This window comes from Ambystoma mexicanum, chromosome 7p, assembly GCF_040938575.1.
Source record: "Ambystoma mexicanum isolate Mex_15411 chromosome 7p, UKY_AmexF1_1, whole genome shotgun sequence".
NCBI lineage: Eukaryota > Metazoa > Chordata > Amphibia > Caudata > Ambystomatidae > Ambystoma > Ambystoma mexicanum.
The window spans coordinates 199,690,292-199,704,985 of NC_090939.1; the positions used below are offsets into that span (position 1 = coordinate 199,690,292).

The 14,694-nt window shown below is 43.2% G+C and overlaps 1 protein-coding gene across 1 annotated transcript in view; it reads left to right on the forward strand.

Moving 5' to 3' along the window:
- Positions 1 to 14,694, forward strand: part of LCA5L (lebercilin LCA5 like) — an 800,408-nt gene that overhangs the window by 487,221 nt on the left and 298,493 nt on the right. The window contains exon 4 of the mRNA XM_069636060.1: positions 160 to 297. Coding sequence (XP_069492161.1) covers positions 160 to 297 — 138 coding nt within the window. The remainder of the gene's footprint in view (positions 1 to 159; positions 298 to 14,694) is intronic.

Genomic DNA, 14,694 nt, shown 5'->3' on the forward strand with positions numbered 1-14,694 from the left:
TTTAGTGATATAACTGTGAAGAACTATATGTTCTTCATTTTCGATGTTCACTGAATGTATCCTGCTTTCTATCTTGTTTGTATCTGTATTTCCTAAATAAAAAAATGGCACACTTAGTACTACGTTCAAATAGTAGTTGCTTTCACTATGTCTCCGTAGGCATTAGAAAAGCAGCTGAAACTGAACACTGCTTTCTTCACCCGGCAGCTGGCTGTAGAGAATAGAAAGAATGTGGATGCTCGTGAGACCACCAAGAAGTTACAGTTGGATATTTCAATGCTACATCAAAAACTAAAGGTAATATTTCAAATTGAACTTGTATAATAAAGGATAATTCATGTTTCTAATTGTGCAATTGAATTGTTTGGGTGTGCAGCATCGCCAGTTTAATATGTATGAAATCCTACATCCTGCACCAAATATCGGTCAGTATCACATGGTGCGTCCTGAGATCAATATGGAGGAATCCCCAATCCATTTCAACTCCCCAAAATGGAGCAGTTGAGGGGACTTACTTTGCATGAAAGGCGAGGCTATCCATAAGTGGGCATGGCGAACTATCACTTTTGATATTGACAAAAGGTTGGGTCTACTCTACTTACTTTGCCTCAGCAATAGAGGTGGGAGGGAGCGTTAACCTCTCAGTTTCCAAAGTCAATTCTTTGCACTCAAGAAATCTGAATAGCCAACACTAGGTATATTCTAGAGTACGTTTAGACAATCAGTTACATATTATACAGTCATGGTTGCAACTTTACAGTTAAGGTTAGATTACACTTAAAAAAGAATGCAAAAATCCTTTCCCTCCGTATCATTTGACTTCATCCATAAAAGTTCAAAAAAATTGGCATGTACTTACTTTATCTGGCCAAATCGGAAAATTCATGCCAAATTTGACAAAGTTTAATGAAAAGAATGTTGAAAAAAGTTTTTTTTTGCATTGGGTTTCCCATAGATACTCAAAAAGCAATGTCCCTTGCATTCATCCTGAAATTCTCTGCTTTGATTTTCATGATTGTTTACACTATCCAATGTTTGGAAGTTGAGAATGCTGAAAATGTTCCAAGAATGGCATAAGCCAAAATCGAAATATTTACATCTATATTAATAAAAGACAAAATGTGTATGCGGGTTTGTGGCTTAACGAAGCAACATTATTCTTTATACAATTCCACACTGTTTCACCCATCTGCACCAAATTCTGCATAGTTACCTGTTAGGACCCTCCATACATTACTGGCAACATGACATTTGGACACCCCACCCCTTTCCCAGGATTTCAGCAAAAGTCAAAATGTGTGGGTTTGTGACTTGGTGAAGCATTGTTCCTTATACAATTCCAGACCATTTCACCAATCTACACCAAATGTTGCATAGTTACCTATTAGGACCCTACACACATTACTGGCTACATGACATTTGGACACCCCAGCCCTTTCCAAGAATTTCAACAAAAGCCAAAATATGTTTGTGGGTTTGTGGCTTGGCGAACAGTTGTTCCTTATACAACTGCACACTGTTTCACCAATCTGCACCACATTTTGCACAGTTACCTGTTGGGACCCTCCGTACTTTACTGACGACATGACATTTGGACACCCCACCCCTTTCCCCGGATTTCAGCACCTTCACATATGAGACAGTTGCCTGAAATCGGCAAAATATCAATGTGGTCATAGAAGGACGCGTTCCAACATGAGGCGCAAAACTCAAGGTCGCTATTGGACTTTAGAAAACACGTTTCAAGGCCCTAGGATGCACGGTTCGCGAGATATTTGCATCGCAACGAACTGCAGCACGCTTCTGTCATTTTTTTTCCATTTTCAGCTTGCATATTTTTCCATTTTCAGCCTGCGTTTCTCCAGCACCCGTAGTTGGTGAACTCTTGTATTCTCCATTGAGCAACCAATACATACATTGGATTATTTTTGACTACGTTGAATGTTGTGAGGCAGAAGAGCAGGGGCATGTTCCTTGGCAATTAATATAGGGCAAATCGTTTTTTCGATTTAGGTGCTGCAAAGCACAGCATGGTGAGCTACGTGATGAGGCTCACGTCTCACACGGCACAATAAATAAGAAACTGGTGTCCTAATAGATAGGTTGATTACTCCTTCCTCTTCCTACTGTTGATGAAGTCATTTGATGGATAGACCTGAATAATAAGCATGTGACACCGAGTCGTTTTAGTTAAAAGGTCTATTATAGTGTTCAGCTAACATTTGTTTCGAGCATTGGACGCTTCCTCAAGACTGAAAGTAAACATCAAAGCTAAGTGCTAGTACCAATGCATTTAAACATGTGCAAAATCTAAAACATACATCAGGAATTTCACAGAAAGTAGGATACTCGGTTACAAAAATGATCATTGTTGTCTGTGGTTGTTATACTTTTGTATATAAATCATAAGTGCCTTCTTTAACACAATTGGATTAGGTCTAGTGAAGAGAGAACTGAATTGGATGATAGGAGCAGTGGCCTTACAAGACTATAGACACATTCATAGTTCTAGTAATGGTTTTACCTATGATTTCCGCATTGATGTGTAAGCATGATTGACACATAGATGCGCTATTAAATTGCATGCATGGGAAAAGAGAGTGGAACTAAGAAAAGGGGCTTCCATTATACACAGTCCATTATATACAGGGTCATAGTTGTTGAGGAAATACAAGCTGTGAGAAATCTGAGGACGTCCCCACTTCTTTCCCCAAAATATCCTCCTCCCGGGTGGCCAGGGAAAGGCCCTCTCTATCAGATCCTGACGCTGGGGGTGGATATGTGAGGGAGGATCACCTGTGTGGAGAAGACTTGCGGAGTGGGGATGAAACATCCTTGAGAGAGAAACAGTATCACCCCTTTCCCTTTTCTGAGTCTAATGTCCCCCAGGCCTTTGTAGGTTGGGTTTTTGTATAGTAATCTCTTTTCATTCTACTTGTAGGTGGTGTGTTTTACTTATGTGTTTATATTTATATGGAACCTTGATTGGACATTTCCTTTATTTTGCACTGTGATGCTGTGTTGTTTGGGTCACTGCTGGTTCACCTACACACCCCTCTTAAGAGTATAGGCTTCCCTCAGCCCACGTTACCACAAAAGATGAAGGAGGTATATCTCTTGATTTTCCCTGTTTTACCTTTATGATTGCGTTGTGTTTTGGTTTGTAGAAGTGTGAGGGTTGAGTGGGCCATTTTACCCCTACTCACCCTTGTACTCCTGCAGGGCAGAATTCAATTCGTCACACCTAGCACCAAAGGGCTAGTAGTGCAATCCGCAACAGTGAACTCAAGACCCTCGACTTCCACATCTATACTGCCAATTGACAGGGAGTCGAAGAAGGTCGCCTTGGCAAAACAAGTGTTCACCTCAGGGAACATGGCTTTGAATGTGGTTAACGCAGTCTGTGTGCGATGCTGGAAATGCTTTATTTTTATTTTTTATTTATTTATGAGGCGCAGAAAACCCGCAGGTATTGGAGTGCCATAACATAAACACTGGGCGTAGAGTAGACAGGACATTAGGCGTACAGTTGGCTATGCAATGTGGGGAGGATGCTCAGTGAAATAATAAAGTTTTCAGTTGTCGTGGGAAGCAGTTTAGCTCTTTTTGTAGTTTTAGGTCCACAGGAAGAGAATTCCAAATCTTAGCAGCTTGGACAGGAAAAGATTTTCCCAGGCTATTGGCAAGTTTGTAGGCTGCTATCCTAACCATGGCTAAAGTAGAAGAGCGCAAAGTTCTTATAGGTTCGTACATGGTTACAAGGTTTTTAGTGTAACGGGGGGCGGTGCCATGCAAAGACTTGTACACTAGCGTTGCTGCTTTGAATTTTTGTTTGCATCAATGGGTAACCGGTGAAGTTCGTATTGGCTGTGTGAGATATGCTCTCTTTTAGTCTTCCCCTTAATGATCCTCGCTGCCTCATTCTGCATCACCTGCAAAAGCTGTGTGTTTCTTTGGTGGGCCCCTGTTAAAAGGGCATTACCATAATCCAACCTGGAGAGAATGGTAGCACGGACAACTAGTGCACAGTTTGGTTCAGCGAGGGACGGATGTAGGTTCCAAAGTAGTCTCAGGTAATAAGCACAGTTTTTAACAGTCTGGTTAACATGGGAGTCGGAGTCTAATGCAGAATTAAGATGGAAGCCAAAAGTTTTAACTTTTTTTGGAGACCTGGATGTGACAGTCATTGATGGGGAGAGACAGATATCTGGAATCAAGTTTGGAGCAGACATGAGCATTACCAAAGGTAAGCAGCTTGGTTTTATTGCCGTTAAGGCACATCCAATGCCGGGTCATCCATGTTTCAATGTGATTATAGATGGTTTGGAGAGAGCAGAAGTCGATGTCATAGTCTCATGACTAGTTCCAATACCAACTGTGTGTCCTTAGCATAGTTTGTAAAAAACACGTTGAGATCAGCCAAGAGATCACACAGTAGTTTGACATACTAATTGAAAAGTAGCCGAAAAATCCATGCTCCCTGGGGGACTCCACATACTATGGGCACTGAATGGGAAATAGCGCTGTTCCAACAGACTTTAGATTTTTTATGCGAAAGGAAGGATTGAACCCATTTGATGGCATTATTACTGCATTGAGCAGTGTTGCTGAGAGTATGAAGCGAACCATCTTGGTCTAAAAGGTCAAATGCGGGTGATGAGTCCAAAAGGACTAATAGGTCGACTTTTCCTTTATCTGAGATGTTGAGCATGTGTGATTATTTATTTATTTTTATTTGTGCATTTATATAGCGCCAAAGCCTGTGGGCATCAAGGCGCTTTACATAAAACAAAAAAACACAAGAACAGATGTAGTAGTCACAATACTGATGCATACAAACATCACATTTAACAGTGACCTAATGGCACTAGTCTAGCTAAGCAGCGCAGTATAAGAAACAATGCCACTGAGGGATTATGGTAAGCTACAAAAACAAGCAAGACTGTAACAGTTTATCCCTTACTTTAATATGACTATCTCCATTACGAGTTTATAGCCAAACTCTATGGGGACTAACAATGTCCAGGACGGGGTGTTAAAATATTAATTTGCAGTTTGACCCACCCCTGGGAATGTACTTGCAACGCCTGAGATATAACGGAAGATTGGTAAACCCACATCCAATTAGGACACAGTCACTAGATGGCTCAGAACACCAGTTACTCAGGTGCAACCTTCGTACAAACTTCAGGTCCAGAGTTCTAACCACTCCAGGTCCAGTTCGCTGGCGAAGCCAAGCCAGAACTTTATTGTGTAACAAATCTCTGGTCTCTATAACTTCTACTTTCCTCACATTGGTTATGACAAAGTTCCTCTGGTCCAATACAAAGGCTTTAATGTCATTATTCTCAATGTTAGGCATAGATTGCTTCCTTGTATGCGAGAAACGAACATGTGTATGTTTAACATTCAACTCAACTGATTTTTTTAAGGGGAGTTGTACTCCTAAGGTGGAAAGTGGTGATTTAGTAGCAACCCATTGAGTTGCTACAGCCGGAATCGGAAAATAGGCAAAGCTAACTCTTCCTGCCGGGAAGAGCCAGTTGTAGAGAGCAAGCCACTGTCTGTTTGACAGCATTTCTGTGCCCCATATGTAAAGGGGGAGGTTTGAGTCATTTTCTCAGCACAGTCAGAGGCCACCTGAATAGGTTTTTGCTGGAAAAGCCCTGCTCGGCCTTGCTCCTTGGAGTAAGTGCGTAACATCCATCTATCGAAGTCTCCAAAGTTCATGCAGGCTGTGATGTCTAGCAACATCTGTTCCTTAAATTGGCACCAGAGCAACAGGCTCCCCGGATCAGCAACCCCTGTGTGCTTCTGAGAAGCTAAAGCACCCTCGATATTATGGCCCTCCATGTTGGTAGCATCCAACTCAGTAAAATTAAATGCTTTAGGTATAGGCATGCAGGGGGAAACACAGACGCCATGTGCGTCCTTCCCAATATCAATGATAGTGTTTTTATTGGTGTCCAATATTTCAGAAATGGCAAGATGCTCTAGTTGAAGTTTCAACCTCCTTTTTGCACTTTGTATGAGCACTTCTTTTTTTTAATTCTCTTTATTGAATTTGTCAACAACTTTAACAATCCCCATAACTCCCCCCTCCCTACCTTCCCCCTGGTGCTGTTCCAAAGTCTCCGTAGCTTCCTGCCACCACAAAGTGTCTATTCGGGGTTATTCCAGATCCAAAAGTCTTAAACGTTGTGGGCGCCACCCGATCCTGAAATCATCTCTGAGAAAGGAAAGGACCTCACCCCACTCGCCTGCAAAGTTTTGTATTGTATTGTTCATTGCATAGGAGGCCCATTCCATCGCTACTATCTCCCAGACTTTACGCAACCAGTCTTGAAACATCGGTATGTTCGAGTTCTTCCATCTCTGGGCTATGATTGTCATTGCTGCCAGAATGAGCATCACCCTCGCTCTTTCCCTGCCCCTCGATCCCGCCGGCCCTTCTGCTGGCCTCAAGCCTAATAGTGACCATTCCGGGGGTATGCCTCCCTCTGCCCCAAACACTTGTTCCATCGCCTGCTTAATGTCTCCCCAGAATGGGACTATTTTTGGGCATCGCCACCAAATATGTTCTGCAGTGCCCTCCTGGCCGCATCCCCTCCAGCAAGTTCCTGACGAATCTGGGTAGATCCTGCGCAGCCAAGCTGGAGTATAGTGCCACCCATATAATATTTTATACCAGGCCTCCCGGGTTTGCGAGGCTCTCGCTAGTTTAGGGCTCTTCCTCCATAGATTTTCCCACTCTGTCTTCTCTATTTCCCTGTCCAGAATTTTATCCCACCTTCCCATATATGCCCATTGTGGCCTCGGGGTAGCCTCGTCCAAGATCTTATAAAGCTGCGAGATAAGGCCTTTCGAGCTGTTGTTGGTCATCAGGAATTTCTCAAAAAGGGTTGGTGATCTAGTAGCCGCCTCCTTATTTATGGGGTATAGAAGCCAGTGTCGCAGCTGTGAGTATCTCAACCTTTCACCTTCCCCCAGAGCGAAATCCCTTTTACAATCTACAAAAGAGCTGATCTCCCCTCCTATAAACATGTCCCGCATTAGCACTTCTGATAGTGCATTATTGCTTCTACGGGGAGTCACAGTGGAAGTGCATATCGGGAGCTCGTCCCGTGTTGTAGCATCGAGAGGAGTGTTATGCCGACCCCACCTAGGGGTAGCAGGGAGTGCTTTGTCCATAGCTTTCAGTGAGGACAATGTGTATTGCGTACCTCACCCAGAAGAGTAAATACTGGCTGAGAGGAAAACAAAACCAGAAGTTGTATCCTGCAACCAGCCAAAAAGTATTTCCTGGCTGTGCTGCACAAACAAATGATTAGGCAATATGGCAGCCTCTTATTAGAATCCAGCAGAACGCCGGTGAAATTACCTTCCACATTAGATCACAGCAGCATGTGGGAGTCCAGCAAGAGTAGCAAGCATAAAAAAATTAGAGCGGCTGCCAAAACGTAAGCATAGAAGTGCATGGGACGCGGTCTCTGTGCTCCACGCCACCTCGCTTCTCGCATCCCCGCTGCTCAGCTGCTTCTCTCCGCTCCTCTCCGCTCGGCCAAAACAGGATCTGAGGAAAGGACCCTACCAGGAACCAGGAAGGACAGCGTGAAGTTGCACCGCCTAGTACGGCCGCCTCCGACGCAGAAAGCTTTTGTCTCTGCCAGAAGGTCTAAATTGTAGGTCTAAAAGCGCAGTCTCCGTGCTGATGCAGCTGCAAAATCCAGACTGTTTGGAATGAAGAATGTTGTTACCTTCAACAAAAGATTGAAGTTGCACTGTGGCCCTTTTGTCCAGAATCTTCAAAAGGAAGTTGCAGTTTGTGATAGGGCGTAGGTTGTTTGGGTCTTTAGGGTCAAGGCCAGGTTAAACTAGAGGTGTGACAGTGACATTTTTGATTAAATCAGGCACCTGATTACATAGGAATGAGGAGTTCACAAACCTGACACAGAATGGGGCAAGCATTTCTTTGTGGTGTAGAATGATAGGAGGGGTGAAGAGAGGAGAGCGAATTTATCGTGTCTACGACAGTAACAGGGGTAAAGTCAGACGTGATAGGAGTCTCTGTCTGGGTGTGATTACACGGAGTACCAGGTACAGAGAGTTTTTTTTATTAAGTCCTGCTTAATCTTGTCACGAGCCTTTCCAATTTTGGCTTCAAAAGCCTATTGTATGTTATAACAGTCTTGGTCCATAGCTGTCACTGGAGCGGACAAGATACCTGCTTTTTCCAAGGATTTAACAATTTGAAAGAGTTTCTTTGTGTAGTTTTTAGACTCCTATCTGTCTATTAAATTATGTTTTCTTTGCATCATGGATGACATTTTTATAAACTTTGTGTCTGAAGCTTTCCAAGTAGCTTTTTGTAGATATAGAGGGGCATTTCAGCCATACTATTTCTGCCTGTCTTTAACTGTTTAGTGGGTCATGTCCTCCCCTTCCTACTACTTCCCTGGTGTGTGATTTTGTATGTTTTCTGCACGGGAGTCCAGTTTGGACCGCAGGCAGGGCAGCTCTTCAGTGAATATACCCCTATGGCACTATGGGGTAGGGGTCCCCCTTGATTTCTGGGCACCTCTGTGTTGCCCCCCAGAGCAGTGTATGGTCTGGTGGCAGCAACATGCTGATTCTGCAGTGGTTCTGTGTCATCTCCATTTTTGGGACACCCAGGCCCTGCCATAGGAATCAATGGATTCCTGAACAAAGGCAAGATGGCCACTGTAGGCCTCATGGCTTTCAGCCCTTCCCTCTTGTTTCTCAAAGTCCTGAGAAGCCCTGTCTCTGTCCCCCTCCCCCCTGATTGGATATTGGGTGGAAGGACCAATTATGGCTCTGGGGCTTCCCTCTGCTAAATTGGTAGGAGCCCTCCCCAGAGACTGCTTCTTTTGGGTTCACCCTAGAGGTGGGACCTGACTGAATGGAAAGAGGAATCAACTCACATTCTGTATTGTGGTTGTCTGGGTTTGGCCTGTCTGAAATTGAGCGAATGCAGTGTGTGCTCTGAAAGACTGGAGGTGTCTCCAATACACATTGACTGTTTTGGGTGTCTGTTTTGGGAGAATGGGCTGAATGCCTGTGAGGCTGATTGGGTACTGTAAGAAACCTGGGGATCTGTCATCCAGGGGGCCAGGACACGGCCATCTCTTTTGGATCCAGTTCCTGGGGGTGGACCACTGTGGGAGGATCACCTGAATGATGGGTCTTTGGGGAGTGGGACACTGGGTGGTGAGACGCAGTATCCCCTTCCCTGTAACACCTTTTCCACATCCTACCATCCTAGGACATAAACACTTTTTCAAGGACAGCTCACTGTGAGGGAAAACGGATTAAAGGAATGGTTCGGTCAGAAATTGTTATTGTCCCTACGGGTCGGCCCTGTGTTTTTAAGCCTAAGTCGGTCGATCGTAGAAAAATGTCCTATGGACCTTACCCGAGTTTTCGTCTGCTAAACACACGCGAAAACAGGCAGCAGGGCGCCGCCATTTTGTGATAATCTTATCACTTGCCCCATCGCCCTGGGTGACCTGCTTTTGCGGCACTAAATCATATCCCCCGCCCCTGAGCCTGACATCAACAAAGCATTCATATTCCCCGCCTCTCTCCGTGACGTTACTGGGCTGCGTTGCCAAACGCACCCAGTCGTCTTCTACGCGACTTCACACAGAACCCGGAAACCAACACAGATCATCTCACAACACAGCGCGCCACAGTTCGGAATATGAAACTGTAGTTTACAATCAAACAGCAAGATTGTACATTTGGTAAAGTACATTTATTTGACATTAAATGTTTTGAGAATATTCAGCAATCAGCATATTAAATCAGAATGGACATTTTTCTCTTTGCTCTCGATCAGCAAATCCACTACAGTTTATCATGAGTCACGCGCTGTTCCTTTATGGTACACAGGGTGTTGGTTTTCGTTAAAATAAGGACTTTGGTCGCACGGTGAATCGCAGGGCTGTTCCATCAACTAGGCACTAGGCCACCGTAAAGGTTGATATGTTACTTCTAGCCGCTTCAAATGAAGTCCTTTGGACATGGTCCCTGGCTCTCAAGGTCAAAAAACAATAGAACCTTATACTGCCGGTGCGAGTCATGGGCCTCTCCAGCCCGCGAGCAAAAAATCAAAGCTGGTGACCCTCATTCTGAATGAGTATACATTCCTACTTTGCAACATCCCGTGTAAAGCCATCCGTGAGAACTTGAATTTTGGACTCCATCTTAGTACTAGGCCTCAATGTGCTAATGTGAACTAGCTTCCTCCCATCTGCAATGCCTCGCTTGGCGCGTTCCAAGGCCCCCAAGTTTGTCCTCGTTGTCCGCAAGCTTTGCAGCCCCAGAGAACCATAACTATGGAGACATTGAGTTTTTGGGGGAATGTGAGGAAAAGTATAAAGTACCTGAGGAGTTGAGCTGAAAGTGAGATTTATTGTTTGTTTGTTTTATTGTGTGTAATGCGCAAGCCTCCCCTCAGGTAACAGTGCGCAGCATTTACATGTGATTGCAAAGCATCGTTACAACAACAAAAATATATACATACACATATTGAAAAGGTCAGCGGTATGAGGTGAATAGAGAGAGAAGTCAAAGATGACACTCAGGTTGTTCGCCACTCAGGATGGTGAAGGGAGTGGTTAGGGTTAGCATACTTTATATGTACACTGTTTTTTTCAAAAAGACAATCAGATTATAATCATTTATACCAGGATTTGTACTTCTCAACAAGCTTTGCTATGGGTGGCCTTGGCACAGTGGCAATGTTTGGTGGCAATGTATCTGTGCTGTGTACAGAATTGCTCAAAATTCCATGTGTGTGCATCTCTAGTACATTAACAATAAGGCCTTTAACAAAGTCGAATTCCATTTCCTCATATACTGGTTTGACCACCCATTTTTTTACTTCTTTTTGTAAAGGCTGTAGTGTAGCGAAGCATCCCTACATTTCCCGTAGTCCTAGATTGTTCACAGCACACATTCTCGTTATGTGCCAAGACCGCTAGTAGAGTCCTATGTTTCATGCCCTGTATGCCAAAATGCAATCGCTTTGGCCTGTACTTTAGGCACATATTGTGGAACACCTCCAAACCTCCTGTATGACAACATTCTGTCAGTCCCCTCAAATCTCTTGATAGAGTTTTATCAAACACAATCTTCTCAATGGCTTTGTGTGTAGGTGAAGATGGAATCAACCACTTCTTCTTCCGTGCCTCCTCTGGAGACAAAGGGCCATGTTCACATTGGTTGAAATGTTGGTTTTCTGCCCAGCAGTGAACATTGGTACAGTGGTGCATTAGTGACCGCCATTTTTCAAGTAGAATTTCCACTGACCCTTCACAAGTTTTGGAGCTCCACCAAAGATGGTTGCTGATAGACTGGGACCACTGCGAAATACTTTCCAAACCTTTTTTTCCCCTGCAGCCGAGATTTTCTTATTGATAGATTTAGCAAGATGCCATACGTCAAATTGATGTTTAATATGTGGGAACTGCTCTCTCATTGTCTTGGCTATTGAAAAGTGTCTGTGCGTGGCTATGAGGTCGATGTGCCTTCCCCTCGATTGTAGATATTCCAATGATTTTATAAATCCTAGTTTCTCCATGGTCACTGAGGATTTACATTGGGACACCTGCACGACCACCAAACTCACAATTTTCTTACTATCCATGTCCTGAAAGTGGTAGGAGCAGTACTTGACTGAAAATCCAGGGCTGTCGCACTGTCCATCGCCGGCTAGCCTGAACCGTTTGCCTTTGAATGTACTTTCTATAGACAATTGTTCAATTTTCCAAGCATCACTAATGGCCGGAAATAGATAATCATGTTGGAATTTGTAGTACTGCGTTTTAGAAATGAAATGGAGTCCCACAAACTGAAAGAATGACTCTAACTTTCTAAAACTGGACCCACTAAAAAGTGAGGCGGCAGCAGACCATGAGAACATATGATGTAATGTACAGGTGGTATTTTGACGTTACTGCCTTGTGTTTGATGAGTCACATTCATCAATGGCTTCCCACATACTTGCCCTCTAACTGAATGCCCACATTTCAGCATACTTATAATATCCATCAAACAACTGTCAAATACTATGTATTTGCCCTCTTTCATTAGACTGTCATCCTGCATCACAGTTGTTTCGGATTGTACCGTTGTGGATATATCACCCGAATTGAAGCTAATATCGGTGATATCATGTTTTGGTGCGTCGGTGAATAGTGCTGCTGGTTCATTCTCTGTCATTTCAACATCTGTTACTTGAACATTGATGGGAGAACACAACAATGTCGACAGCTTTTTGGGTGGCATTTTTTTGGCGGGTGCAGATTGTGTGACTTGATATGCGACTACTTCAGAGCTATCTTCAATACATTCAGTATCATCTTCTTGTGGTGGTGCAGTCGCACTGCAGCAATGGTCCAATAAAACTTTGCTGGATTCTCCGGACACATTCATTTCATGTTCTCGCCATTAGACAGCTTTTTGGGTGGCATTTTTTTGGCAGGTGTAGATTGTGTGAATTGACATGCGACTACTTCAGAGCTATCTTCAATACATTCAGTATTATCTTCTTGAGGTGGTGCAGTCGCACTGTAGCAATGGTCCAAGAAAACTTTGCTGGATTCTCCGGACACATTCATTTCATGTTCTGGCCATTGGACAAATGTATCTCGAGCCTGAACACGCCGCGCCTCAATTACTAGTTCCTCCATAGTGTAAATGGTTTGGCAAGCAACATCTCTCATTTGTTTCACTGTCTGCGTATGTATAGGTCGTACACCCACGGGCAACCAGAGGACAGATTGGAAAAGGGATGTTCAGTTTAAACCCAAGATACAGTATTGTACAATTGACAGAAAAAAACCCATAATATAGTCCCCAGCACAAAACAATTTCTAAAAATATGAACTGTTTGTAACTAATCTTATTTTGGTTTCTTTTTCTTTGCAACTTTCTTGACTCGAACTTCAACATCTGCATGCTGTCGCTCCGATTCGTATCCGCATGTCTCCCATTCCTCTTGCGCTGCAATGACTATCATTTCTGGATCCGCATAGACAGCACGGAATGGCGTTCCATCGACTCCCTGAAACATAGTACTTTCATTACTATGGATCAGGTACATATAAATAGATAACCACAAATGATCCATTGTCTAAAAGAATTAATGGATATCTAAATATGATCCAATTTTCTCGACTTATTTCTCCGATTTATTTACATCTGCATCAACTACAAGGGATGTTGTGATTGTAGAGGAAGCTCCGTCGTCTCCCTGAAACACAGTAGTTGCGTTAATAAGCAAGAAAGTATAGCAAATGGAATCACGTTATATGATCTCGTTTGATGGAACTGCCAGTATCCATAGCTCGTGCTGCTGAAGAATATCTAGGGATGTTGTAAATGTAGTGCGCACTTCCGAAAGCTGTTGCACCAAATCGTATATGCATGCTCCCGCTTCAACTTCGTCTGGAATTACTTGATTGTCAGGCTCTGCATCAAGTGCAGGGGTTGACGCTCCATCTACTGCCTGAAACATAGTACTTGCATTAGTAAGGATTACAATATTGAAAACATAACACACACTTGGGGTCGACGACACAGGTACATATCAATGGCTAATCACGAATGAAACCTTGTGTAGAACAATCAAATGACAAGTATACAAGATCTGATGATCTCGTTCGATGGAACTGTCAGTATCCATACCTCGTGCTGCTGAAGAACATCTAGGAATGTTGTCAATGTGGTGGACGCTTCAGCATCTCCCTGAAAGACAGTACTTGCATTAGTATGGATAACAATAATTATAACTGAAAACAAACACTAGGGGACGACAACTAAGGTGTATATCAATTGGAAAGCACTAACCTTTGGTTAAAATAATTACACGATACATAAAAACTATTACTTGACATACATAAAACAAGTCTGTTGCAGAATAGCTAAGTAAGATTACCTGATACGCGCTAGAAGTGGTTGATAACTGCTGGCACGACACGGATGGAGAATCTTGTTGCTTCATATTCAGTGGATAGTTAAGTTGTAAAGGTAAATTATTGTTTGATAGTGAAATGCCAATATTAAAAAGTGCCATGTAAGGCGAAAGAATACTTGAGAATAATGCTATTGAAAATGCGCAATATAGCACAGTTCCCTGTGGCCATAAATAGATTTCCTTTGAGGGTTATAAAATCAAAAAATAATGTATTGCTAAATGTCATTATTCAAAAAGCTATACACTCATATCAATATTGAAAGTATTACAAGGGACATAACACCTAAAATATCAATTAATCCATTCAGCTACCTACACACTACCGCAAGGCCCAAAGCTAAATCCGGACACTTGACTCACCAGTGGCGGAATGTGGACGAATAGAGTGGGAATATCGTTTGTGAGCAATTTTCGTGTCGTTCGCCGTTTATTCTTCTTTGTTACCCAGGATGTGGCGTACATGTTCGAGGTAAAGTGCCGGCTGCAGATGTGGTATCGATCACCCCTCTTGTCCTCAAAGACTTTTTGGGCTCTACTTTCAAGCTCTGACGGTGCATATCCGCAATATCGGACCCATTCTCTTATCCGATCAACAGTCTTAGGGAATACATGCATTGTAGTGCCTTCAGATTTATCATGGGTCTTCGAAGGGCAACCGCTAATCGAAACGGCAGGCATTGTTGAAAATTCTG